The sequence below is a fragment of the Gopherus evgoodei genome, chromosome 10 (assembly GCF_007399415.2).
Source record: "Gopherus evgoodei ecotype Sinaloan lineage chromosome 10, rGopEvg1_v1.p, whole genome shotgun sequence".
Classification (NCBI taxonomy): domain Eukaryota; kingdom Metazoa; phylum Chordata; order Testudines; family Testudinidae; genus Gopherus; species Gopherus evgoodei.
In genome coordinates, this window is record NC_044331.1 from 38,820,933 (window position 1) to 38,848,689 (window position 27,757).

The following is a 27,757-nucleotide window of genomic DNA, read 5'->3' on the forward strand; positions in this document are numbered from 1 at the left end:
TTCGGGCTTCCCCTGTGGCTGGAAGCCTGGGCGGTGGTTCGGCCGGTATCCGCGCTGCTCTGCGGGGCCATGGCCGGGTCCCAGGTGCTGAAGCACCGGCGCACCACGCTGGAGCGGGCCGAGAAGTTCCTCTCCGGGCCCGGCTTCCCCGACTGCAGTCTCCGGGGCAGGTGGGAGCCGGACCGCCCCGCCCCCTCCGGCCGGGAACCAGCGGCCCGTGGGCGTCCCCCGGGCCGGACCTGCGCTCTCGCTCGGGGCGGGGTCCGGCCGCCTCCAGCCCCTGCGGCGGCGCTTGTCCCCTCCCCCCCCAGCGCCCTCACTTCCAGCCGCCCCCCCCCCCCCAGGTGCCTGGAGCAGCCCAGCCCAGCCCGGCCTGCCAGGACCGAGGTGGGCGCGGGGCTGGCTCGGGACGCTGGGCCGGGGGTGCGCGGGCGAGCTGCGGAGCGAGCCCCTCTGCCCGGCGGGGGACCCGAGCCGCCACCGGCCCCTGGTTCCTGCTGGCCCGGCTGTGAGCGCGGGCCGGGATCGGACGGGTCTGGGTTTGGAAAGCGACGTGGCTTTTCCGCAGTGAAACCCGCTGCTGGGGCTGTGGGTCAACCTGAGAGTCGCAGTGAATCCAGCCGTGCGCCGGGGCGGGGCCATCGGGTGGGGTGTCCCCCCTGCTACACCGGGTGTCGCTGCTCTGAAGGCTTGGAGCAGGGGGGGGGGGCAGGTGAAGGGACACTTGCAAGATCTTTTATTGCGCGTTTAAAGGCCTTAAAAATCAAAGGTGCTCTGCTGCTCTCTCTTTCGCCTTTGCTGTTTCACTCTGCAGTTAGGCTGGTCAGTTTCATTTTTCTGCTTCTTTCTCTCGGATTCTGACAATCCTTTTGGGTTTCTCACAGTGTAGGAAGGAGGTTCTCCTTTTCACCCTATGGAGCAGCTCCACAGAGATCCTCTCACAGACCCATCTGTCTTACCAGCACCACAATCTTCTTGTTATTTAGCTCTCAAATATTTTAAAGAAAAGACTACTTTCATAGACCCTACATTTACTGCATCTATTCCTGGCAGCTGTCACATAAATCCTTGCTCCTGCAACTGGCTCTGCTCAGGAGGACCCCAGCTGTGGAGACTGAGCCTCATTGAAGTTAATAGGGCTTCTGCATAGACGTACAGCCAATCCACTTAAAATAAATTGCAGGATTGGGGCCTGAATATATGCATGCATAGGAAGCTAAGTGTGAGATAAACAGGATTGCCACGTGTGTGTGTTCCCTCCAGGCCTGCCGTGGGGCACAAAGGAGTCAGGCTGTTTTGGGTGGGAGAAAGTGGGAACCAACCAGCCTCGGAGCGATACTTCTGTTCTCACATCTAGCTCCCTGTCTCTGCACAGGTGCACTACTCTGATAGCAGCATGGTTCAGCCACTAACCTGGGGGGATGTCTGAAAACCCCTGACTTTGTATTACGTTTTAAAAAGTCTTTCATTCCTGTTTTCCTGGAAAAGAACAAACCAATAATTGCATTATAACCACCTTCTTCAGAACTCCAATGAATGAATGACATGTTGGGTCTAAGACTCTCACTCTGCTGCTTCAGGAGTGGAATTTCTGTCTGTACTGATTTGCATCCGACGAAGTGGGTATTCACCCACGAAAGCTCATGCTCCAGAACGTCTGTTAGTCTATAAGGTGCCACAGGATTCTTTGCTGCTTTGTCTGTACTATAAATTTCCGCTTCATGCTTGAAGTCTAATGTGACTATTGCTGCTCAGCTCAAGTCTTTAAAATCTGTACAAGTAGATAACTCTACCATGGTATTGCTATATGTAGTTCATGTGAGTTCACTTAGGCACAGATAGTCAGGTGGTGTAGATTGTCATAGCTTCATCCAGTGCTAATATACTGTAACCTTTGCTTGCAAAGGTTTTTGTAAAGCTTTGAATGGGGGCTCCTATCATTTAAATAGAAAAGAACAAAAGGGAAACATTGTTATTAAGAAGATTATGATCAATTGTTCTCCATATCCACAAGAAATAATGGACTTAATTTGAAGCAAGGAAAATTTAGGATGGACATCAGGAAAAAAATTCTAATTATAAGGATAGTTAAGCTCTGGAACAGGTTACCTAGAGAGGTTGTGGAATCCCCATCACCTTGGACAAAGACCTGTCAGGGATGGTCTTCTAGGTTTACTTGATCCTATCTCAGCACAGGAGGCTGGGCTAGAGGTCACTTCTAGCCGTACCTTTCTATGATGGTGTGATTTGTGGGAACAAAGAAAATCTCCCTGGCTTGGCACTTGTGGTGGTGAAAATATACAAGGCAGATACAGGTGTTCTGCTACCAATGGTGACCACATGCCACGCTGGGCACCCAGGATTATTGTCAGGCTAATAAGAAACAGGATTGTTAGTTTTTTTAAAAACATTGGGTTTTTTTAAACTGAATGTTTCTGCAATGGTGAACCACTGGGTTAAAACCAAGCATGACAAAGCTTTAGCCTTCATCAGGAGATTGGGAGACAGATCCTCATACTTTGGGGTGATTGGCTTTATTGCATATCATCTTTACTGCAGGCTTTTTGGGGACACCTGCCCCCTGGTGTGTCTCTCCTGCTTCCAGACCCCTCAGCGAATCCCACATGATGAAGCTGTCAGACAAGAATTCAGACCTGCAAAAGTTGGGGATTCCTTTGGACCCACGTAAGTACCAGCCTTAGAGGAACAAAGTGATGAGAATTGATTTTTAACTGACATTTATTTAAATGAGGAAGTGATGTGAAGTTGCTATTGTTTTTCCCCTTGAGGGACACAATGAGCTCTGTGTGTGAGATTCCATTTTTACTGCCCAGGTGCTGCAGATTAATCAGTAGTACTGTGTGCAACACCTGTGTGTGTATACAGCTGTTTTTTTCTACACCTAAAGATATCTTTAGCACTTGAACGTCAGGTTACTTGTGTGCTTATTAGCTAATCCTCACAAACCCTTGATGATATAGGAGAGAAGATATCTAATCCTCCCTGTTTTATATTTGAGAAGAAACTGAGGGATGGAGACATTAAGTAACTTAACTGAGGCCTTGTGGCAAGTCAGTGTCAGAGGCAGGACTAGACTGCAAGCTGGGCACTCTGAAATCTCTTTACTCAGCCATCTACCTCGCTCTTTTGGATTCTTTCAGCTACATGTTTAGGACTTGGATTTTGATTTATGCGTTGGGCCTATCGGCAAATCTCCAGGCAGAACAGAAGGCCTGTGATAATGCTGGGGCAGTTAAAGGAGGTACCATAAATATCTGTTTCTTGGCTGTTTTGTAATTTGTTATAAAAATAAACTCCAGACTAAAACTTGACCCAAGAACTCTGGGAGCTACTGATCTGTCTCTATCCATCCTTAGCCCCTCTCCAACTTGACTCCCATGACAGCAGTCCCTGTGGAATCCTTCATGTTAGACTATGGAGGTGCAGGGAGTGGATCTTTGAGACTTGGGCCTTCATGAAATAGGGTTGATTTCATCTCTTTTCTCCCCTTCTGAGACCTTTTCCTGCCTGGTGGTTAGTTTCTCTATCCCTGCAGTCACAATCTCTGGTCTCACTCCATGCTGGTAATGTGAGGCCCCCTTTGTGTGCCCCTTCTGCTTCCAGCATGGCAGCTCCTTTGTTCTGATTTCTCTGAGAGAGCAGGTCAAACTATTGCTAGACAGCTGGCTGAGATGCCCTTGCTCTTTGGGACCTGGGTGGAATGTATGGGCTTCTGAATCCAGTTCCTAGACAATAGGTGTCTGTACTGTAAAAGTGCCCTAAACTTTCCTCCCTTGATGGATGACTGATTGGAAGAGCCATGGAGAACAAACTGCCATGGGTGTTCCTGGTGGGTCTGGCTTGATGTGTATGGGTGGAGGCAGAGCATGGGGTGCTTGTACTGCTGCTGACCATACCCTATCATACCTGATCTATATAGAGCAGATCTCTGTCTATGGGCCTGTCAATTGAGCATCTTTCACTCTTATGAAAAAATAAAAGCAAGACCTGGAGGGATAGTCTTCTGTGTGTTTGTACATTAGTGTCTGTACATACTACGTGGTTTCCCCACAAACTCCTTAGAGATTCTACTGAGGCTGTAGTGTCTTGTGCATGTTAACCTTTCATAGGGAAATCCTTAATCATGAATGGCTCAACATCAGTTCAGAAGTGTATGTACCTGTCTCTTTCAGGTGGTGGACCTGCTGGTTTAAAGTGGAGCTTAGCATCCCCAGAGAATGGGTGGGGAAAGAAGTGCATCTCCTGTGGGAAAGCGATGGGGAAGGGATGGTGTGGAGGGATGCGCAGCCGGTTCAGGTAAGAGGAAGTGCGTGTGCCAGTGCTATATCTTTATTAGAAATATGTCATAAGCAGTGCTGCAATCAATGCTGTTTCCATGACATGTCCTCTGCCTCAATCCTTTATAACCGGGCTGTAGGAATTCCTTGCCCTTTGTTACACGGTTTGAATCAGACTGGATTTTAATGTCCTCTAATTATATAGCGCTTCCCTATTTTGTGAGGTTTGTAATGCAATATTCCTGACCACTGGTCTGTGGCATGGAATACCCATGGGATTGGTATTAACACTGGGGTTGCAGCAGCTCTATAGGAGAAGCTGACCCTCTCCATGATGTTTCAGTGTCTGTTTGATGGGGCATGGAGACATGTCCTAGGGAGTTTGAGCAAAATCTTCACTCAGCAGGGTGCTGCAAATGGTCTTTGTACTAGTTCCATAGGCAAACAGTGAGCACAGTCTCAGTACACACAACTCCATGGTAATCTGCCATGTGCCAAAAGGGGCCCCTCTGCTGGTATGTATCAACAAGCCATGGGTTAGTGATTCTGTACTGATGCAGAATGGCAGCCATTCCCATTGAACCTGTGTTAACATCTCTGACGTGAGTGTTGTCATGGAGCTATTTTAATGTCCCTCCTCCCTGTCGTGACACACAGGGTTTGACTAAAGAAGGGGAGAAGACCAGCTATATCCTGACAGACAGCCTCAAGGAGGCGGAAGCTCACAGGTGAGCACTGATGCTTGCTGAAATTCAGAGAAATCCCCACCCTGCACTGGTTGGAGGGGCTATGAGGTACTCTTGGCACAGCCACGCCACACAGGGAAAGTGCCCAGGCCTCTCTGTTCAGAGCTGTGAAGACCAGTGATGCAGCATTGTCACCTACTGGCTGCTCAGCTCATGAGGTAACATCAAGCTGGATTACAATGACAAGGTTTATTGATTGCTGTGCTTCAGGGTGTGAGTTGCTCACTAGCTAGAATCAGGAAGACATTTGTCCCACATGGGATAGTGGGATTGCACAGTTAGGTAGATGTAGTATGTCTGTCTCTGAAGCACTGACCACCATAAGAGACAGGATACCAAACTAGAGGGGCCACTGGTCTGGCCTGGTCTGACCGTTCCTGTGCTTTTGACAGATCTTGTTTCCCAGCCTCTATGCAGAGAACACAGTGAGTTGCTCATTGATCTCTGGTGACATCTGTTTCCATTTTTCTCATTTCTATAGTCTGACTGTCTACGTGGAAGTTGCCTGCAATGGTCTCTTTGGGGCTGGAAAAGGCAGCCTGATTGCACCTCCTGACCCTGACAAGAAGTTCACCCTGCACAAGGCGGAGCTTGTGGTCTTCAACAGGGATGTCCATGAGCTGCTGGTAGATTTTGAGATACTAGTGGACATGGCCAAGGTAAATACTTCAGTCCTCTGTCTCTTTTATTCTCCAGCTCCTCTACCTCCCTCCCTCCCTTCTTTTTTCATGACTTTCCTTTGGTTTGACCTCCTTCCCCCAGCTCTCCAGCCTCTACCAAAAAGACCTGAAGGAGTAAGTATTTGCCATTGTAGCTTGTGTAGACCCGGAAGTGTCTCCTTTGTCTCATCTTGCCAGTTAACATCTGCAGCCTCTGAGTTCCAGAAAATGTAAAATGCGTATAGTAGGGGAAGGAAACACCCCCTTTGTGTCTGTATTGCCTCAGGCTACACGTGTCATTGGTAGAGAGGTGGGAAGTTGGTAGGACACAGCTAATGGGCTGTCCACATGTGCAGCAGTTCAGCGTGCTATCCATCATATAGACTCTCAGCCTGTCCAGTATAAGAGTTGCTGAGCTAAATGCCTCTCTTCTCACTCTTGCCCTCCCTCAGTTCCTCGGGGAGGAAAACCAGCGGAGCTTCCAGACGCTCTATGTGGCTAATCAGATGGTTAACCTGCTTGATGTGTCGGACTCTTCTACCTTCCCTGCGGTGCGTCACCTCGCCTCTTCCATCTTCAGGCAGAAAAATGGCGAGAGCCAGCACACCATCCATGCTATGGGCCACTGCCACATCGATTCTGGTAAGAATGGGTCCAGGGGCTACGTGCTACTGAAAGGCCTGTGGTTAGTAGGGCTGGCCAGTGACGTTGAGTGCTGACACAGGGGAGCAATTCTCAGGCGAGCAAGCACTGAGTGTTCTGTAGAAGTGATGCTCTGAGCCTCTAGAGAAAGGGACAGGGACATCTCAGCTCTCAGCTACAAAGTGTTTGTAGCCGTATCGGCCTGACTGGAGATGGTGACTTACCACAGGGGTTTTCCCTAGTCAAGCTATTGTGGGAAAAGGAAGTGAGGTATCCAGGACAGGCAGCAGCCCTGTGAGCTGAGGACTCTTCAGGACTTACAGCCGTGCTTCAATCAATTGACATTTTTAATTGTGTGATTTTTCCCATGTCTTCACACCCCGCAGTGGTCGATCCTTTTAAGGCAGCACAGCTTGGATCCCAGATGAGCAGAGCCCTACCGAATTCACAGTCCATCTTTGTGAATTTCATGGTCATAACATTTTAAAAATCTTGATTGTCACAATTTCAGATATTTAAATCTTTAATTTCACGGAGTTGTAACAAAGCATGAATATGTATGGAAAAAGAGCAAAATACAAAAATGTAAAGCCCTTAGGTCCATGTTTCTCAAACTAGGGGTCCCAACCCAAAAGGAGGTTGCAAAACTTTGTAGGGCTAGTTGCGGTATTGCCACTCTTACTTCTGTGTTCCCTTCAGAGCTGGGTAGCTGGAGCATGGCGGCTGCTGGACTGATGCCGAGCTCTGAAGGCAGTGCCGCACCAGGAGCAGCGCAGCCTTCAGACCTGGATTCATGACCAGCAGCCGCTGCTCTCTGGCCACCCAGCTCTAAAGGCAGTGCCACCAGCAGCAACAGGTAGAAGTAAAGGTGGCAATACCATACTATGCCATCCTTACTTCTGTGTTGCTGCTGGCAACGGCACTGCATTCAGACCTTGGTGCCTGGCAAGCAGCTGCCGCGCTCCAACCACCCAGCTCTGAAGGCAGCATAGAAGTAAGGGTAGCAATACTGCAACCCCTATACAATAGGCTTGAGACCCTCTTTTGGGTTGGGAGCCCCCCATTTGAGAAATGCTATGTACTTGTATATACTTTTACCCTATAGTATAAAAGAATATAGTACAGGGTAAAAGTACACAAAACATCAGATTTTACAGGGGAAACCAGATTTCATGGTCTGTGACAGGTTTTTACAGCTGTGATGAGGCTCAGTTGTGTCTTTCCAGCGAGGGGAAGGCAGCACAGAATGGGCATTGGCAGGCGGCAGGCTGTATGTGTGTATAAAATAATGGCCATTTAAAATGGAAAGGCCATGTGGCCACAGTGAGCTCAACCTGCTTCTGTCCCTGCAGCCTGGCTGTGGCCATACGAGGAGTCTATCCGCAAGTGTGCTCGCAGCTGGGTGACCGTTGTACGCCTGATGGAGAAGAACCCGGAGTTCACATTTGTCTGCTCACAGGTGAGTTGTCATCTTCCGCTCCCAGGTGGGCAGCAAAACTCTTGGAGCAATGAGAGGAGGAAGGTTAGTGCATGTTCTAAGGAGTATGGTAAGTGGCTGGGAGGGGGGCTGCTATGCAAGGGACTTCTCTATCCCTGGTCTCCAAGTTGCTTCTACCATGCTCCCAAGCCCAGATGCCAGGTGCAGATTTCAGCCCAAGCCTCCTGCCTGGTAGCAGAGAGCTGTCCTGCCAGGTCTGGGACCAGTCCTATTTGCATTGAGCTCCAGTGCCTGCTAAAAATTCAGATTTGCCGTTGCTGAGAGTCAGAAGCTTTAGACAAATTGGATAATCTCTAAAATAGTCTCCGGGTGCTTTATGGCTCTGTCGTCTTTGTAGGCCCAGCAGTTTGAGTGGGTGAGGAACTGGTATCCTGGGCTGTACGTTCAGATTCAGGACTACGCCAAAGAAGGACGGTTCATACCTGTTGGTGGCACCTGGGTAGAAATGGTAAGATCACAGCAGCCCTTCTGCATCGCCCTCTGAGTCTTGTCTCTAACAGATCAGTTACTGAGTCTCAGATGCCTTCTCTTAACATCTTCTTCTGCTCAGACCCTCAAGTGGAATCATGAGAGGGGTTTTGGAACCCAGCCCCTAGCCTGGGGAGCCCTCCCCTCTGGAAACGTAACCCTAACCCTACCATTTGGAATACTAATGGTACTTGAAGACTACTACCCCTTAGAACCCTTATCCTAGCTCATCGACCCCTACCCTTTGGGACATTAATCCAAGGCGTTGGGGCCTAACACAGTGACTCCTACCCTTTGGAAACCTAAATGTATCCTGAAGAGCCCTATACTCTGAAACCCTAACCTTCGCTGGGGGAGTCCTATGCATTGGAAACCTAAATATAGTGTGGGAGTTGGAACCCTAATGCTACCTTGGGAATCCCAACCCTAGCTTGGGGAGTTGCACCATCTTGAATCCTAATGCTTGCTTGGGCAGCCCTGTTACCCTGGGTTTTCAGAACCCACAGCTCTGGAGTGGTAACTTGACTGTTTTATCCTGACACTGCCTAGAGAGAATCAGTGGGGACACAGCTCTTCTATCTGATAAATAATTGGCATGAACAAGAGTGCTTTTACCTAAACTACTTTTTTATTAGGTCTGAAGTGCGCACACACACACCAATGCTTCAGCAGTAGGGCTAGAGCATTCCAAACATTTATATTTCCCCAAAGTCTGAAATGGTTTCGAGTGATCACCAGCCAGCTTTCTGGGGGCCCTTCTGGGGAGCTGATGGGGAGTTTCAGTGTCGGCTCCTTGACTGAAGAAAAGCTTCCTCTGACTAGTTAGAAAGCTTCCTCTGGCTAGTTAGAAAGCATGCTTTCTAACTAAACTCTTTATAGATTTTTCTCCAGACAAAGCACATAACTAATAATAGCCTCTAATAGGCTAACAGTTTCCCTTGCAACAGCCAATAACAACTCATTATTCTCTGTATAAGCAAAGCAGCTTCAGCAAAAAAATCTGAGAAACCCAGACAACCAGAATCAGGGTCAGTTTTCCGTGTTTCCCTCCCTCACACACCTTCTCATGAATCTGGCCTTTCACTTTCTGTCCCAGCTAGTGAAACTGCAGCTTGCAGTTTCTTTTTTGTTCCATCTGCCTAAGCAAGGCCAGATTATTCCTATCTGGTGTCCTCGCTTCCAGTGTATGGAGGCCTAAGTGCACAAAAAGGCTGCCAGTTATATCGCATCCAGTGCTCTCACAATAGCCCTATCCTGGGAACCCTAACCCTTGCTTGGGGAGTGTTGTCCATTGAAACTCTAATCCTAGCTAGAACCCTAACTTGGCAAGCCTTACCTGTTGGAACCCTAACCAGGGGAGGCCTACCCTCTAGAACTCAAAATAGAGGAGCTCTACCCATTGGAACCCTAACTTAAGGTGGTAGAGTCCTACTCTGTGGAATCTTAACCCTAATCCTGGCAATCCTACATTCTGGAACCCTAACCCCAGTTGTGCCACCTGACCCTCTGGAACCGTACCCCTAGTTTGGGCTGGCCCTATCTGATGGAATCCTAATCTGAGTTTGGGGAGCCCTACCTCTGGAACCCTAACCCTGGCAGTCCTACATTCTGGAACCCTAACCCTAGTTTGGAGAGCTCTAACCTCTGGAAACCTAACACTAGCCGGAGTGTCCTATCGATTGGAAATCTAACCCAAACTTGGGGAGCCTTGCCCTCTGGAACTGAACTCTAGCTGCAGGAGTCCTATCCATGTGAACCCTAGCCCCGAGCCTTGGGAACCCAACCCTCTGGAACCATAGCACTAGCTTGGGGTGTCCTGCCAACTAGAATCCTAGCCCTATTCCAGGGAGTCCTACCCTCTGTACCCCTAACTGTAGATTAGGCAGCCTTATACCCTAGAACCATAACCCAGTAGCACCCTCAGCTGTATTGTGAACACAGCTCTTCCCTTTCCCCAGTCTCTATTACTCTCCCCCATCCCTCTGGAGGGTGTGTCAAGTCCATTCATGACTGTAGTGTCTCAGCTGGGAGCTGTATGGATTGGGCCTGCCATGGGTGCATGCTACTGGGGTGGACACTCTCCTTTTTCCGCTGGCATGCGGGGCAGGAGATCAGCATAGAATTCTTCAGGGCTGCCATTGTCTCCCAGGACGGGAATCTTCCCAGTGGCGAATCAATGGTGCGTCAGTTCCTGCAGGGACAGCGTTTTTTCCAGCAGCAGTTTGGGAAGCTTTGCTTGGAGGTATGTGTTCCTCCTCGGTGGATCCTCTGTGTTCCTTCTCTGTGGGGGTGGAGAAGTGATCCATGTGGTCCCTTCCAGAGCTGATATTCCCGGTGTCTCTGCTTCATTCTTGGTGGGACATGCTCACTTTGGAGTGATCTATCTAAGGTATGTCTGTAGCCCATCACTGTGGTATTTGAGTTTTCGATCTCTCTTGGATCTATCTTCACGCGTCCCTGTGGGGAAGGGCAGTGCTGCTATTCTCACTGTATAGATGGGGAAACCTGAGGCACAGACCGGCCCAGTGACTCATCCAAGGTCACACATGAAGTCTGTGGCAGAGCAGGGACTTTATTCCAGGTCTCTCAGGTCCTAAACTAGTGCTTGAACGACTGGATCATCTACAAGAAATTCCAGCTGGAGCCTGCTGGGGCCTTGGATATATTAGTGCAGCGTACCTCTTCCTACCCCCCAGTATGTAGGCCTTGGTTAGTTCATATAGCACCCCCTACCTAGCAATATTTCCTCCAGGCTGAGGTGCCCTGTGGAGGGTATTAGGGCCACAGTGATACGTGGCTGGCTATATGGGGTATCCAGAATTTGGGCCTGTTCCCATCTCTGCCCTAGAGATGTGTGGGGAGATAGGTGGACCCGGCTACATTGTCTGAGAGACATCTGAGCAGGTGATGGGATTGTGTTTCTCTCTCTCTCCCTCTCGCACGTTCTGTTCTCTGCTTCCAGTTCTGGTTGCCAGACACCTTTGGATACTCGGCCCAGCTGCCCCAGTTGATGCATGGCTGTGGGATACGATGGTTCCTCACTCAGAAACTCAGCTGGAGCCTGGTGAACACCTTCCCGGTGAGCTGGCCTTTCCTGTTGTGGGGGGCATGCACGTGTGTGTGGAAATCTGCCCAGTGGGCTTGCGTGTGATCAATCTTCCTACTAGCTGAACTGTTCCTTCGGCTTTCTGGGCATAGGCCCTGTCATAACTATAAAGGGAAGGGTAATAGCCCTCCTGTGTACAATACTGTAAAATCCCTCCTGGCCAGAGACACCAAAATCCTTTTACCTGTAAAGGGTTAAGAAGCTCAGGTAACCTGGCTGACACCTACCCAAAGGACCAATAAGGGGACAAGATACTCTCAAATCTTGGTGAGGGGAAGACTTTTGTTTGTGTGCTCTTTGTTTTGGGGGTTGTTCACTCTTGGGACTAAGAGGGACCAGACATCAATCCCTGCTCTCCAAAGCTTTCTGAACTAGTCTCTCATATTTCAAACTTGTAAGTAACAATCAGGCAAGGCACGTTAGTTTTATCTTTGTTTTCTCAACTTGTAAATGTTCCTTTTGCTAGCGGGTTTACCTCTGTTTTCTGTAACTTTGAACATAAGGCTGGAGGGGGTTACTCTGGGCTTTCTGAATCTGATTACCCTGTAAAGTTATTTTCTATCCTGATTTTACAGAGATGATTTTTATCTTTTTCTTCCTTTAATTAAAACCCTTCTTTTTAAGAACCTGATTGATTTTTCCTTGTTTCAAGATCCAAGGAGGTTGGATCTAGACTCACCAGGAATTGGTGGGGGGCAAAGGAAGGGGAATGGTTAATTTCTCCTTGTTTTAAGATCCAAGGGTTTGGATCGGTGTTCACTAGGAACTTGGTGGAGAAGCCTCTCAGGGCTACCCAGGGAAGGGTGATAGTACTTGGGAGGAAAATATTCTTGGGGGGGGGGGGGAAGAAAGAGTTTCCCAAATAATTCATAAATAATTTGGGTGGTGGCAGCAAAACCAGATCTAAGCTGGTAGTTAAGCTTAGAGGTTCTCATACAGGTCCCCACATCAGTACCCTAGAGTTCAGAGTGGGGAAGGAACCATGACATGCCCTCATTCAGAGAGCTCACCAGAGCTTTACATGAGGCTGACTGGATCAGGTTCATTAGCCACGACCAGAGAAGATTTGGCTACTGATCACATCATGGTAAGGTGCTGAAGTATGAAGCCAACAGCTTTGAAAAGTTAATGGTGGGCAACCAGAAGTTTTCTTTCAGTAGCTCCCTGGACTCATGTGCCCCATTCTGGCTCTCCTTGCAGTGTCCCCTTGTGAGGCTGTAATAGACTCCCCCTTGGTAACATTTTGTTCTCTTCCAGCACAGCACCTTTTTCTGGGAAGGCATCGACGGCTCCCAAGTTCTGACCCATTTCCCGCCTGGCAATTCCTATGAACTAAAAGGTCGTGTGGAGGAGGTGAGCAATATGACATTGTAGGCAGATGGGTATGCTTCTGCCTTTCTGTCCCAATGTATCCAGCTTGCAAGGGAATGTCACTGCCATTGGGCTGTAAGCAAAGGCTGTTGGAGGGGAGTGCCACATAGCAAGTAGGTGGGGAAGGGTGATAGGACAAGCAGCTGGGGGCTTCAGATGTTTGGAGTAAAGCCCAGATTTGTCTGTCCATGCAATGTGTCAGAGCCTTGAGTTTCTATAATCAGCTGCATTTTAAAGATAAATTTACAGGGTAGTGGGAAGCTGATGAGTCACTGTAGGAGGGCTCTCAACTTCTCCAGATTCTCCTGTTTCCTTGGGGCCTGGTGGATGTATCCCAGGAGGCAGAGCTGAAAAGAGAATGAACATGGTGAGAAGACGACAAACTAGTGCCTGATCTTTACGCCTGCAGGGCTCTCCTTGGCTTGACTATGTGAGGGCCTCACACTACGTGTCGTGTATACGTAATCTCTAGATGCTGAAAACCATGAACAACAACAAAGACAAAGGCCGTGTGAACCACAGCGCCGCTCTCTTTGGGTTTGGAGACGGAGGAGGTGGCCCGACGCAGAAGATGCTGGACAGGCTGAAGAGAATGAGTGATACAGATGGGCTGCCCAGGTCTGTGGAGGCTCTGCTTTCTCTCCTCATGTGTCCCTCAGAGCTCAGTGCCGACTGCTGACTCTTTAGAGATTTCTGCTAACTCCTTTGGTCCTAGCATTCTGGAAAGTGGGGCTGGAGGGAGCTGATGATTCACGGCTGGGGCTGTTGCTTTCCCACTTGCAATCCCATCCACTCATGCTAGGGAAGGAACCACAGGGCTCCTTGTTCCCTCTGCAGTGGGCAGCAGCTGCTAAGCCTGTCTTGTTACTATCTGCATTTCTCCCCCATAGGGTTCAAATGTCCACACCTGACCATTTTTTCTCTATGTTGGAGAAGGAGAAGACCCAGCTGTTTACCTGGACAGGAGAACTGTTCCTGGAGCTGCACAACGGCACTTATACCACCCAGGCCCAGGTTACCACTTGCCCAGGATGGGAAAGGAGATAAGGCAGTGGGTGGAAACTATCTAGATCAATGTTAACTCTGATCAGTAGGGAAGACTTCCACTCTGAATCCATCTCCTTGGTGTGCCATCATTGATGCAATTTAGTGCCATAGTAGGACCCGATGAAGATGTTGTGATTCTCTGAAGCTTTGAGCCTATGTAATTTTCCCATTTAGTCTAATAAAAGTTATCAGGACAGAGCCCTATGTGCTACAATGATTAGTGCTCTGACTGCACCATGAATTAACAGAAAACTCCCATCGGCTTGATCCCTAGTGTAGACAAGACTCTTGCAGATGATCCGTTTTGAAAGCCATTTCTATTTAAGCCTTGTTCCTGCGTAGACACACCCTGTTTCTAGTCAGTCCACTTTCCAGGTCTCATGCACTGGCACAGCATTGGTGGGTTGGGGTTTTTAGCACTGCTTTTGGTTAATTCAGGTTTTCTTCTTTACAGGCCTTAAGTCTCAGCTTTAAACTATTGACAGGGTCTCTTTGAACTGTGTTTGAAAACAAGAGGGATGCTCTTGTTTGAGCCAGAGATGAGCTAAAGCTGTTCATTGGCTCTCGGGTTGATTGCTGAGCCACTGGAGGTTTTCCCCATAGTAGGAAGGGGCATTCAGCCCTCAGTTGCGTGTTTCTCTCTGCCTGACCTCTGTAAACATGGTAAAGAGAGGCTGCCACCCAAACCCTATTGTTTCCAAAACTGACACGGCAGCATTGGCTGCTGCTATCGATTAACAGAGCGTTGTGGGAAGTAGCATCTTTCAGAACAGCTAGCTAATTTCTGAGCAACTGTAATCTCTGCTGTTACAGTGGGAGGGGCTTTGGAGAAGGTACCTTCAGGGAAAAGAGAATCTCATTGCTATTTGTGAATATAAATAGAATATTAGGGTTGGAAGGGACCTCAGGAGGTCATCTAGTCCAATCTCCTGGTCAAAGCAGGACTGATCCCCAAACAGACTTTTACCTCAGTTCCCCGAATGGCCCCCTCAAGGATTGAGCTCACAACCCTGGGTTTAGTAGGCCAATGCTCAAACCACTGAGCTATCCCTCCCCCTGCCCCAGTAATAGATACTGTCTACATCCCAATGCCTGATATAATGTTTTGCTACTGATGGCAAAAATCTCCTCTGATACAGCTCTTCCTGTTTTCTCCTCCTTTGGGATCAGATAAAGAAAGGGAATCGGGAGTGCGAGCGGATACTCCATGATGCTGAAGTCCTGAGTAGTTTTGCTCTGACCCAGAAAAATACTTTCCAGTATCCTTCCATCAAACTGCAGCATCTCTGGAGGTAAAGCAGTTTGTCCGAGTGCCACCATTGATTGGATAAAGCTGCAGTGATGATTGGAGTCCTGTGCCGATACAGAAATTTGGATCTGTATCCGTGATAATTAACTTGTATCTGACCTGCAATCCCCACTCCCCCTTTTATATGCATCTGCATCCGCACTCTATCTCACTGGTAGAGCTCTGCGCACATACAAAAATTTGGATCAGCATCCTGTCCGCAATCTGCAAAGATGGTAAACAATGCAACCGCATCTGCGATGCAGATATCTGCGGATATAAAGTGGATAACCGCAGATTTGCAGGGCTCTAGCGTTAAGCACACTCAGGTATATAAAAAACAAGCACAGTGTTTTCAATAGATCATAATAACAAACAATATATTAAGTAGCAAACCAAAAAGTAGCCTCATTCATTTATAGCTTAGACCAAACCCCAGACACTCTCTCAACAGACTGATTCTTAGAAGAATTCATTTTATGGACAAGTATGTCAGTTGCCTGTATATCACAGGCTATTAGAAATACCCCTCTGGTCCTCAGGAGGCTAAACTGTTGTGTGCCACAGGCAGAGACCAGGAGACACTGAGATGCCACCAATGCCCACGGTTGCTGACAAGGCAGGGAATTGAAGAAACAAATATATTTTGTTTCTGTGAATTCCCAAACCTGTGCCCAGGGAATCTTCCCAGAAAAAGACTAGGAATGCCTGGCTCAGGTGACTGCTGAGAGAGCTCAGGGCCTTCGAGCCGGCTGCACTCTCTTGTCTCCCATTGTAGCAGAGCAGGGTCTGGCAGAACTCACGTTTTTGATGGATGGAATGAAAGTGGTGACCTGAAGCCAGAAGGCCACAGTTACCATGTGCATGTGAGAACTGCCTGGCTGTTGCAGTCCCCATCAGCAAGATATAAAGGGCTTTGTCCTCTCAAATGAGGGTGGCATAGTTCATTCATAGTGATGCTAATCCATAGCTTTCTTCTGGTTCTTGCCTTGGTCCCCTGTGCTCAGGTTGCTGCTCCTGAATCAGTTCCATGACGTGTTGCCGGGCAGTTGTATCCAGCTGGTTGTGGAGGATGCCATGAGATACTATGCAGGTGAGGAGTGATTTGTACTAAGAGGCTTTTTCTGCCAAGTGGGTTGGGTTCATTGTAACACTCTCTGCCAGGTGGGTTTTGAAAGGTGGTGGTCCTGCTTTCTGATCTGACTCCTTGCCTTGTTTGGTGAAGGTTTGGTTGTGGTTTGGTTTTGTTACAAGCCCTAGAGGCATTGGGGACTCCACATGAATAGGTGGTGCTCTTGGTGTTGGTAATAACAAATGGGAGCCGATCTGTTTTCCTCCCCTGCGCATCCTGCTTCCACTGAGGTTGGTAGGAAGAAGGATGCCCATAGTTCCCTGGGCCATGGCCCTGATGCACTCAGCCAGTCTGCCTTATGCCATTTGTCGATACGCAGAGAAAACCAGCCCCAACCATGTCTGGTTACACAGAGTCTGACAAGCAGAGTACTCCCCCCACACCATCCCGGCAGGTGGAGACTCCTCTGCAGGCCCCAGGAGCCTGAGAGACTGGAAGAGACCACGCATGTGAAGGATTGGTTTGAGCAGTGGGGATGGGGAGAATTGTTCAGAGGTTGCTAGGAATGGCTGCAGAGATGCATCAATTCCAAGGCTAGACGGAACCATTGTGATCATCTCACTGTGTCATAGACTTTAAGATCAGAAAGGACCATCACGATCATCTAGTCTGACCTGCACATTTCCGGCCACAGAACCTCACCTACCCCCTCCTGTAGTAGGCCTCCAACCTCTGGCTGAGTTACAGAAGTCCTCAAATCATGATTTAAAGACTTCAGGTTACAGAGAATCCACCATTTACACTAGTTCAGCAAGTGATCTGTGCCTCATGCTGCAGAGAAGGCAAAACCCCTCCAGGGTCTCTGCAAATCTTACCTGGGGGGAAAAATTCCTTCCTGACGCCAAATGTGGAGATCAGTTAGACCCTGAGCAAGTGGGTGAGATCCATCAGCCATATATCTGGGAAAGAATTCGCTGACCTCCCGTAGGGCATGGACCAGAGAACTTCCCCAGAATAATTCCTAGAACAGATACTTTAGAAAAAAAATCCATCTTGGATTTAAAAATTGCCAATGATGGAGAATCCACCACGACCCATGTAGGTTGTTCTAATGGGTAATTACCCTCCCTGTTTAAAAAATGTATGTTTTATGGCCAGTCTGAATTTGCATGGAGGACAGAGGAATGTTAGGATGGTGCAAGGAGGGAATCCAGAGTTGAACTGGAAAAAATGCAGCCCAGAGTTAAACACACCAGATGAATGGAAGGGAGTTGGGGGAATTAGGGTAAAGAAAATTTGCTTAGTAAGATTAGGCATGATGGGGCAAAAGGCGCAGCAAGTCTTAAGCCATTGTGTACTGCATCCTTTCTCTCACTCCGTTGTCTTTTTGAATGTCTCTGAAGGGCCTAGCCAACTTTGGGGTGCTCTATAATTAAATAATACAGTAACTCCTCACTTAATGTTGTAGTGCTGTTCCTGAAAAATGCAACTTTAAGCGAAACGATGTTAAGCGAATCCAATTTCCTCATAAGAATTTAATGTAAATGAGGGGGTTAGGTTCCAGGGAATTTTTTTTTCACCAGACAAGACTATATATAATAATTGTGGGTGCACACACTCACAGTATAAGTTTTAAACAAACAATTTAATACTGGTACACAGTGAGATGATTGTGAAGCTTAGTTGAAGTGAAGGAGTCAGAGGGGGGGTTATTTCCCTTACTGCTAAATGATGAACTAGCAATTGGCTGAGCCATCAAGGGTTAACTCTCTCACTCTGCAAGGCAGTAGGAATGGAGGGAGTATGTGTGTGAGAGATGCTCATTTCCCCTTTAAGTACACTGCCTTTTTAATTAGATCAGCTTGCTGAGACTGCAGCTGCTGCAAGCACCTTCCATCCTGAGCCCTGGTGTGTCGTCCCCCCCCCCCCCCCCCCCCGTTCTATGGAAGATGGGATAAGGGGGGTGCAGGAGCAGGGGGAAGGGGCACCCTGACATTAGCCCTCCTTTCCCCCCTCTCCCCCCAGAGAAGCAGGATTCTTGGGGAGCAGCTCCAAGCAGAGGGCAGGAGCAGCACATGGCAGTTGGGGGAGGGACAGCTGAACTGCAGGCAGCTGTTGCACAGGGAACTTAGGGGAGCGGGGAGCTGATAGGGGGGCTGCCGGTCCACCTTGATTACAAGCCCCCACCAGCTAGCTGCAACAGGCTGCTCTTCCTGCAAGTAGTAGATAAAACAAGCGACTGCCAAACGATGTTAGAAGGGAGCATTGCACAACTTTAAATAAGCATGTTCCATAATTGGTCAGCAGTGTAACAAAGAAACCACATTAACTGGGATGACTTTAAGTGAGGAGTTACTGTAGTCTGCTCTGAACTGAAATGCCTTTTCTTTGCCCAGAAATCCGTAGCATGGGTGGTCTCCTCATTAAAGATGCTGTTCGGTCCTTGTTTGGAGAACTTTTGCCAACTGGTCAGGAGAGAGCAGAAAGCCTCCTTGTTCTGAACACTTTGCCCTGGGAACGGACTGAAGTCATCTCCAGGACTGGAGCAAAGACCTTAGGTGCCATTGTTCTGCCTATCTAAAGACTTGCTGATCGTCCCTCACAAAGCACAGATACACCCTAAATCTTCTGATGGGAGGGACAGGAGCAGAGGAGGGGAGATGGCCCAGGAAAACTAGACCAACAAAGTGATGGCTGTCTAATTCCAGTCACATGGAGGATACAGAGCCATTGCCTCTTGCACAGCTGAGACAGACATTGACTCATACATTATCTCTAGATCAGGGTTATCCATGATCTCTAGAAATAGTCTCCATCTCCCTCAGCATCACATGGAAAATTATTTTCACTTGGGAAGCTCCTGGACATCGAAGCAGCGGGGAGGTATTTCCTAATGAAGAGGGGGCCCAATGGCATGGAATGAGAGAGAAAACATCTCCTAAAGGAAAAAGCATTTGAGTGAACCACTCTGCCTCTCTTCTTTCAGCCCTGGTGAAGGTTCCTAGTATGGGCTACTCTGCCGTGGAGGATTCGTTAACATCCCCTCATCCTGTGATGGTGACAAAACAGGTGAGCTGCCCTGTGCGGTTCTTTGCGTACACATTAGAAAGCTCCATGGGCAAAGCCCAAGCTTGATTTGCAATACTGTTTTCAGTAACTTGTAGCATTGCACACACACACAGACATACTCACTCACTCTTTGGCTGGTGTGGAGCCTGTGCTCTCTTCTGATTCTTTCCTCTTTCTCACCAGGCAGATGGCTCAGTGACCATGGAGAACGGGGTTATCGCGGCTCACCTGGACTCTATGGGGCGCGTGATGTCACTTTACTTAGTGCACTCGGGGAGGTATGATGATTATTCATTGTATTTTTTGGAGCTATGAGGGCCAATCCAGACTAGGCCCTCGTTATGCCAGGCAGTGAGCGAATACAGGAGCAAATGGACCCTGCCCCAAAGAGCTGACTGTCTACATTGGTTTTACTTAAAGTTCATAGAATGTGGATCTGCTCTCACAGAAACCATTTCCAGTGATTCCATCTTGCCTGGACAGACCAGGGTGTGAAACCCAGTGGGGACTAATTTCAGGCCTCCTCTTCTCCTCAGTTTCATCATAACTAAGGCCACCTGTGGGGCTTGAACATCAGTCGGCCAAATGAAAGGCTGGTTCGTTTCTCCCACCTAGTCTCCTCCCAGAGAAGCTAAAGTGGCAGATGTCTGTTTCCAGGCTATTGGAATGTTGTTTCAGGTCACAGAATTCTTGTCATTCACCACAGCTTCTTGTTCCTTTGCTGATCCTCTGCCTTTCTGCTTTGTTTCAGAGAATCGGTCCAGGATGGTCACTGTGCTAACCAGTTTGTGATATTTGATGATGTTCCTTTGTACTGGGATGCTTGGGACGTGATGGATTATCACCTGGAAACCAGGTAGATGAGCAGTGCATTGTGGGTACTGGTACTTCTTTAGGACTCTGCAAAGCTCTCTGCCTCTTGGGATTGTAGCAAAGAACCAACTTCCCAGAGAGAGGACAAAACTTGTGCAATGGAAAACTATGTGCTTGTTTTTTCCAGCTCTTTCTGTCCAAGGGAGTAGTGTAGAATAGTGAAAAATTACACAGCACCTGGGGAGGGGTTCTAAGAATTCCTCTGAGAAAAACGCAGCCTCAGGTGGGTGGGGAGTATCCCTGCTTGTCTTCCAAGTGTAGGAGCCTTACATTAACCTTTTGAACACACAGTTGTGACCCCCTGAATCTTAGCCCTTATGCTTGACATCTGTTTTAGGAAGCCAATCACAACCCTTCTGAAGCCTCTGGCGATTGTACTGACTGGGGGCCTGCGAGGAAGTGTGAAGTTCTCTCTGCAGATCAGTGAGCGGAGTGTCATCACCCAGGAAGTCATCCTGGATGCCATGTGTCCTTATCTTCGATTCCTGACCCAGGTTTGGAAAGGCTTGTTCAGACCACATGCTCCTTATACAGACTGCTGTTGGGGGACGAGAGAATCCCAGAAGAATGAGTGTGTTGCAGGAATGGAGCATAGAGGTGGCAAAGGTGGATGACCGGGGCGAGGGCCAAAGAAAGGTTGCATCCTTATAAAGTTTGCAGATGATACCAAACTGGGAGGGATTGGAACTGCTTTGGAGGATACGGTCATAATTCAAAATTATCTCGACAAATTGGAGAAATGGTCTGACGTAAACAGGATGAAGTTTAACAAAGACAAATGCGAAGTGCTCACCTAGGAAGGCACAATCAGTTTCACACACACAGAATGAGAAGAGACTGTCTAGGAAGGAGTACGGCAGAAAGGGATCTAGGAGTTATAGTGGATCACAAGCTAAATGTAAGTCAGCACTGATGCTGTTGCAAAGAAAGCAAACATGATTCTGGGATGCATTAGCAGGTGTTGTGAGCAAGACACGAGAAGTCATTCTTCCGCTCTACTCTGCGCTGGTTAGGCCTCAACTGGAGTATTGTGTCCAGTTCTGGGCACCGCATTTCAAGAAAGATGTGGAGAAATTGGAGAGGGTCCAGAGAAGAGCAACACAAATGATTAAAGGTCTTGAGAGCATGACATACAAAGGAAGGCTGAAAGAATTGGGTTTGTTTAGTTTGGAAAAGAGAAGACTGAGGGGGAACATAATAGCAGTTTTCAGGTATCTAAAAGGGTGTCATCAGGAGGAGGGAGAAAACTTGTTCATCTTAGCCTCTAAGGATAGAACAAGAAGCAATGGGCTTAAACTGCAGCAAGGGAGGTTTAGATTGGACATTAGGAAAAAGTTCCTAACTGGTGGTTAAACACTGGAATAAATTGTCTAAGGAGGTTGTGGGGTCTCCATCTCTGGAGTTATTAAAGAGTAGGTTAGATAAATGTCTATCTCGGATGGTCTAGACAGTATTTGGTCCTGCCATGAGGGGAGGGGATTGGACTCGATGACCTCTTGAGGTCCCTTCTGGTCCTTGAATCTATGAAAATCCTAGGCAAGCCAAGACCAGAACTGGAGGAGAGTCAACAGCCAAGTTAGTGAATGTTCGTAACCAAAGACAGGCATGTCTCCTCACTGGAGGCAACACCCATCGCCTCCGCTGCCTCTCCTGGATGCCCCTATTCCCATCTAGCCTTTACTGCGTATAACGGGTGGCCAAACTTACCAAGAGTCTTAGCTGCATACAACAATTTTCAGAAGTTTGAGAGCAGGGCATGCCGCTTGGGGCTTCAGCTGAAGCCCTGCACCCTGGCAGGCATGCCTCAAGGGACTGGAGCCCCAAGACCTCCCACCCTGCTGGGCAGAAGCCAGAGGTGAGGGGGGCAGTGTGGGGTTACATGCCCCCCCAGATATTTGTCAGGGTTTGCTAGCCCCACTGAGTCACATGGTGCTGCCAGGCCCCTTCCCTGCACAGCACCTGCTACAGCTGGCAAGCTGGGAGCTGCAGCCGTGGGGGGAGGCAGCGGCACACAGTTGGGAGCTGCAGAGATGGTGTTTTGCTGCTGCCTCTTCCCATGGAGCTAAAGCAGCAACCCCTTGCTGCAGCTCCCAACTCTTTGCCACTGTCTCTCCACAAGGAGCTAACACCTGGGAGCTGCAGGCAGGGGCCACTGAGGGTAAGGGGTGTGTGTGCTTGGGAGGGCATCACTCAAGCTGTTGGAGGGGCAAATGTTTTAATTGTGCCCCCCACTCTCAGCAGGTGCCAGTCGTCTCTGGCAGAAGCCGTGAGCCCCACCACCCCACTGCAGGACAGAAGCCCTCCCCCCACTTCTCCTCCCCAGTCTGGTAGGGGGAGAATGAGGAGGTTGGGGGGGCTCAGTGAGCCACCTTTTAACTGTAAAAGAACTGCATGTGGCTTGCAAGCTACAGTTTGGCCACCCCTCGTGTATAACGAAGCACTTCGGAAGAGCCTTGGGATTGTTTAAAGCCACTGGGATGGACTGTTCTCCCACGTTCTGAGGCAATAGAGTACAGTCCTGGGGCCAGGTTTAGTCCTTGCTCGATACTTTCCTGCTGTTATCCTTGAACCAGGTACCTGTTGGGTGGGGTTAATAATGAGGAGTTCCTGGGGAATTTAGCACAGGGGAGCCACTGTGGTGGAGATGACGCCTTCTTTCCCATCTCCCCCACAATGACCTGAGCCTCCTTTTGACCACCCCATTTGCTCTAGGTTGACTGGAATGAGGCTCATCGATTCCTGAAGGTGGAGTTCCCATTGCGGGTTCGGAGCATGAATGCAACGTATGAAATTCAATTTGGGCACCTGCAGAGGCCGACACACTGGAACACTTCCTGGGACTGGGCTCGGTTTGAGGTAGGAGGGCAGCAGCCTGGGCCCTGGCCCTGCCCCTTCCCTAGCTCTCTAGGCAGAAATAGGCCTGATAGATCGACACGGTCCCTTTTTTCCCCACCCTGCGTGCCTTCTGAGAACAGTTAGCCTCAGACTATACCTGCTTGCTGAACTGCTGCATGGATAGGCTTCCTCCTGGGGAGAGGTGAACCCAGCAGGGAGCAGAGTCCCCATATCCCAAGAGAGCCGAACTTTAAACATGGACCGCAGTGAGAACAAAATTTTGGGTCGCTGAGTCGGTGCCACTATTCACATCTTTCCTAGCCAGGCTGCAGATACAGCTTTGTACACTGACCTAGCGAAGTACCAGCCTCCCATTGCCCAATCATGAGTTCCCTCCAGGGGATCTAGACAGGGGCTGAACTGTCTTGGAATGGCCTGTGATTTGCTGTTGTGTGGAGCAGGCCTGCGGCAGACGAGGCTGCATTTCAGAGTTAGTGGGTCATGCAGTTCCCCAGAGCTAGGGAATTTGCATCCTGCCCTCACTACAGCTGCTGGTCAGTTTGATGAAGGAGTCCAAGCTGCCTTTCCTTCATGGGGACTAGCTTTCCAGTTACGCTCCTGATTGGTGTATCTAGGCTGTTCACAGGGATTGGCCCTCTACAGAGCCCAAGGGGCCATCTGCCTCCCCCAGCCACCCTTTGTGTTCTTGATCAGTAGGACAGTTTGTGTGGCACCCACCTTACTCCACAAATAACCATCTCAGGTGAGAGCCCCCTAATGCTAGAACCAGTTGTTTCCTCAAGGTGTGGACTCACAAGTGGATGGACCTGTCTGAGCATGGCTTCGGGGTGGCATTGCTGAATGACTGCAAATACGGCGCGTCGGTGCACAAGAACGTGATGAGCCTCTCGCTGTGAGTGGGTGGGGGGCGGGTCTGGGCAATGGATGCCTTGGGTTTACAGTTCTGCTTGCTGGGGTTGCTGCAGTCCCATGTGCACTATTGTTTAACTTTGCAAATGCTGTGGTCTGCACCCTGCATATAGTAGTGGGATTGGACTGGAAATGAAAGTCCTAGTGCATATTGCGCTTTAGAATGTGTCCCGTTTATAACAGGATCCGCTGTCTGCCCCAAGTATGGAGATGACAAGGTTTTAACCCTTTCCTGCAGTGGTCAGGAATTCATGCCACTAAGGATTGCCTATCACTGATCTGGTTACTGAGCTTGCAGCCCCTTGCTCTCTGTGGTGGGATCAATTTCTTGAATACTTTGATTCTAGTGTTGGGTCAGTGTTGGTGACAAGTCAAGACAGAACCTAGGCCTCTGGCATGTGAGTGCAGCACGTGTTTGCAGTCTTGTGGCAGGAGCTCCTCCCCCAACGGGGCAGTGCCACGGAGCCTGACTGTGGTGCATTTTGTATGGGTCCCTGCTGCGTGATGGAACAGCAGGGTGATTTGACACTGGTAGTGCATGTGCATTAGCATTTAAAGGGAGTGGGGCTGGTTCTATGCATGGCCAGTGGAAGAGGCTCCACCCCTTTAATCCATCCCTCTCCTCCAGGTTGAGAGCACCAAAGTCACCAGATGCCACTGCAGATATTGGACCCCATGAGTTCACCTATGCCATGATGCCTCACAGGGGTGAGTTTCGGAGGCTGAGCAGCACAGCACTGATATGCCCCCTAGGAGCCTGCCAATTCCTGAAGGGAGCACATGGGCAAGGAAAATAGCCTTCTCCCATGTGGGACCACGGCACAGCGACTGCTCCCGTCTCACTGGGGATGGCGCTGTTGCTGTTTCTTACTGTGCTGCACGCTTAGCTCCTGACAGCTGCTGTTGTGTTCTCTGTGCAGGTTCCTTCCAGGAGGCGGGTGTGATCCATTATGCCTACAACTTGAACTTCCCTCTGCACACTGTGCCAGCTGTGTCAGCACGGTGTCCAGCCTGGAGTGCCTTCTCTGTGCATTCACCAGCGGTTGTGCTAGAAACCGTCAAACAGGCACGTGCCCCAAAGAGAGATGAGGAGGGCAGCACTGTGTTGAAAGACGCCAGCTGCGGTATCTGCAGACACAAAAGCACTGGCAGCTCTTGTATTAGCATCGTGCATTGTTACAGCACTTTGGATTGACAGAGGCCAAGTGCCTTGCAGGAGAGTTAGCTACAGCTCTTAAGTCCTAGTCCAGTGATTGGACCTTTCCATTCATCCTTAATCTGCCCCCCACCTCCCAGATCTTTGACATTCAGCTGAGCTGGAATTTCCTACACTGACAGGGCAAGCAGTGTGGGCTAGTGGTTATAGCAGGAGTCTGGGAGTCAGGCAGCCTGGCTCACTGTTTGGACTTGGGAGAATCACACTAACCAAAATCTTGCACCCAGAGCAGTGGCAGCTTCTCTTCCATTTTTAGGCCCCCAGCTGCCAGTGTCTTGGCCTGATGCTCAAAGTTGCTGAGTGCCCACAAATCCAGCATACTTTGCCAGGTGGGGACGGGGCTGAGCTCCTCTGGAGATCAGGCCCAATGTGAACACTCACAGTGCAGGCACCTAAACTCAGTGGCTGCTTCTGGAAATTCAGGCCTGGATATCTCCATTGCCCAGATGGGCTGAACAATTCCTGCCTGCGTCAGTGTCCTGAGGGCTCTGGAAGAGAATAGCAACTCCTGCAGGGACTTACAGAACTCGGGGTCCGTCTGTTCTAAAAGGGGCGACCCAGCCAGGTTCAGAGTTTGACCTCTTCCTGCTGGCTATCCTCTAGTTGAAATGGTGAACCAAAGCTGCTCTTGCACATTGATGATTGGGAGGAGGCACTGTGCTGTCTAGGCAGCATATGCTAGTGGCTAGAGCACTGAACTGGGGCTCAGCTGACCTGGATTCTAGACCCAGCTCTGCCACAGGCCTACTCAGTGTGTGTCCCTTCCCCTCTCTGTGCCTCCGTTTCCATGTCTCTAATATGGGGTAATTATGCTGCCCCCCTCCCACCCCCCGGTAAAGTATTTGGAGGTCAGGTATCATCAGTCATCTGGCTGAGCCTGAGAGTGATGTTTCTTTCTGTCCATGAAGGCTGAGGACAGGCTGGACGGGCTGGTGGTCAGGCTGTATGAGTCACATGGCAGCACTGTGGTCACGTGGCTCCAGACCTCCCTTCCTGTGAAGGAAGCAATCAAGTAAGTAGGTGGGGGAAGGGAGAGGCTGCTGTGAGACCTTGTATTCTGGGGCTTCAGCTTCATTCTCTCTTTCTCTTCCTTCCCCAGCTGTGACCTTCTGGAACGGCCAGACCCGAGCAGCCATCTGCCGCTGGAGGAGCATGGCCTGAAGCTTTGCTTTACGCCATTCCAAGTGCGCTCTGTCCTCTTGATCTTGAGGCAGTAAGAGGGCCGCCGCTGCTGGCAGCCCAGCCCCAATCCCGGAATCAGGCAGAAATCACCGTGCTCTGGTGCAATTCACTCGCTTCTCAAATCATGGACATGTCGATTCCAGCGCTACACAGTGGGGTAGTAAGGAGTTGCCCCTTCTCAGTGTGTGCCAAAGGGCGGAGTCAGGACAGAGGTCAGCAGCTTCTGGGCTCAAGTCAGCACTGATTCTAAGTGTAAATGCCTGACTGGCGGGCCATGGCCTTAGTAATGCCAGGGGGTGGGGAGATCTCGATTGGGTGCAGGGGGGTGATGTACTGACTTACCCAACAAGTGGACATCATGAATAGAATCCTGTCCCTTTCAGGGGAGCAGTGCTGGGGTTTGAGCTTTGATAATGGCAGAATCGGTTCCTTTTACTGCGTGTCCTACAACTCTTAACAGTCCTGTGCTGCCCTGTTTACAGGCACTTCACTGTTTCTGCAGACACGCAGCATCTTTTCGCTTGGTCTTTCTGTAAAAACAGCATTAAACACGGAATCACATGCTGAGTAAAGTTCTGACTGTTTGACTTTTGCCTGTGGCATCAGAAATGGAGCCACTGCCCTTCACTCAGACCAGCACCAGGCAGATAATAAAATCCCTAGTGTAGGAGCCACAAAGCTTTCTAGGCTCCTAAATCCAGATTTTTAGGCTCAGCTGTGACCCTCAAAGCTTCTGTTCAGCTGCCATCTAACTCTGCAGGCACCTCAGGTTCTGCAGTAGGTGCTAGGATCCTGCCTCTCTACACGTATGTTGTTGTCTCACTTGAGGTGTCAAGGCACCTGTCTCCCACCTACACCCCAGAGTGAGTGAGCCACAGCCTGGTGTTCCCCTGAGTCATGGGTGGGGCCAGTGGACATGCTCAGAGACTGCCTAGCTCCACCGGATAGCCAGTGTGGGGGGAGGCCTTTCCTTGTCAGCTGAAGCCCTGTGGTTAGAGTGCTGGGAGGAGACCACTGGTTCAAGTCTCCCCTCTGCCAGGTAGGAGAAGGGATTTGAGCAGGGATCTGCTACCTCTCAGGCAGGGCCCTGAGAATGGGATATTCTCATGTAGTCTCTCAATCTCTCCTATTGAAGTTTCACTTTAATTAAATGCACCTCTACCTCGATATAACGCTGTCCTCGGGAGCCAAAAAGTCTTACCATGTTATAGGTGAAACCGTTATATCGAACCTGCTTTGATCCACTGGAGTGCACAGCCTGGCCCTCCTGGAGCACTGCTTTACTGTATTATATCTGAATTTGTGCTATATCAGGTCGCGTTATATTGAGGTAGAGGTGTAATTGAATAATTAACAAGGGCAGAGAAAGTTAGAATGACTCTGCTTGGGGCACTCACTTGAGACATGGCAGTGGCCTGTTCAAATCCCTTCTCGTCTGGCAGAGGAGGGACTTGAAC

At 49.4% G+C, this 27,757-nt stretch overlaps 1 protein-coding gene across 1 annotated transcript; it reads left to right on the forward strand.

Annotated features, from left to right (window-relative positions):
* Nucleotides 1-26,861, forward strand: MAN2C1 (mannosidase alpha class 2C member 1). The gene is given in 27 exon segments (XM_030576943.1): nucleotides 1-170; nucleotides 2,560-2,685; nucleotides 4,194-4,317; nucleotides 4,956-5,026; nucleotides 5,526-5,703; nucleotides 6,156-6,345; nucleotides 7,698-7,804; nucleotides 8,181-8,291; nucleotides 10,461-10,553; nucleotides 11,274-11,390; nucleotides 12,675-12,770; nucleotides 13,261-13,406; nucleotides 13,679-13,802; nucleotides 15,006-15,127; nucleotides 16,131-16,216; nucleotides 18,592-18,753; nucleotides 19,182-19,264; nucleotides 19,448-19,542; nucleotides 20,016-20,120; nucleotides 20,475-20,631; nucleotides 22,850-22,993; nucleotides 23,776-23,885; nucleotides 24,531-24,610; nucleotides 24,823-24,968; nucleotides 26,027-26,130; nucleotides 26,218-26,257; nucleotides 26,260-26,861. Coding segments are annotated over 27 exon segments (3,303 nt in total). The 5' UTR covers nucleotides 1-69; the 3' UTR covers nucleotides 26,545-26,861.
* The last annotated feature ends 896 nt before the right edge of the window (nucleotides 26,862-27,757 follow it).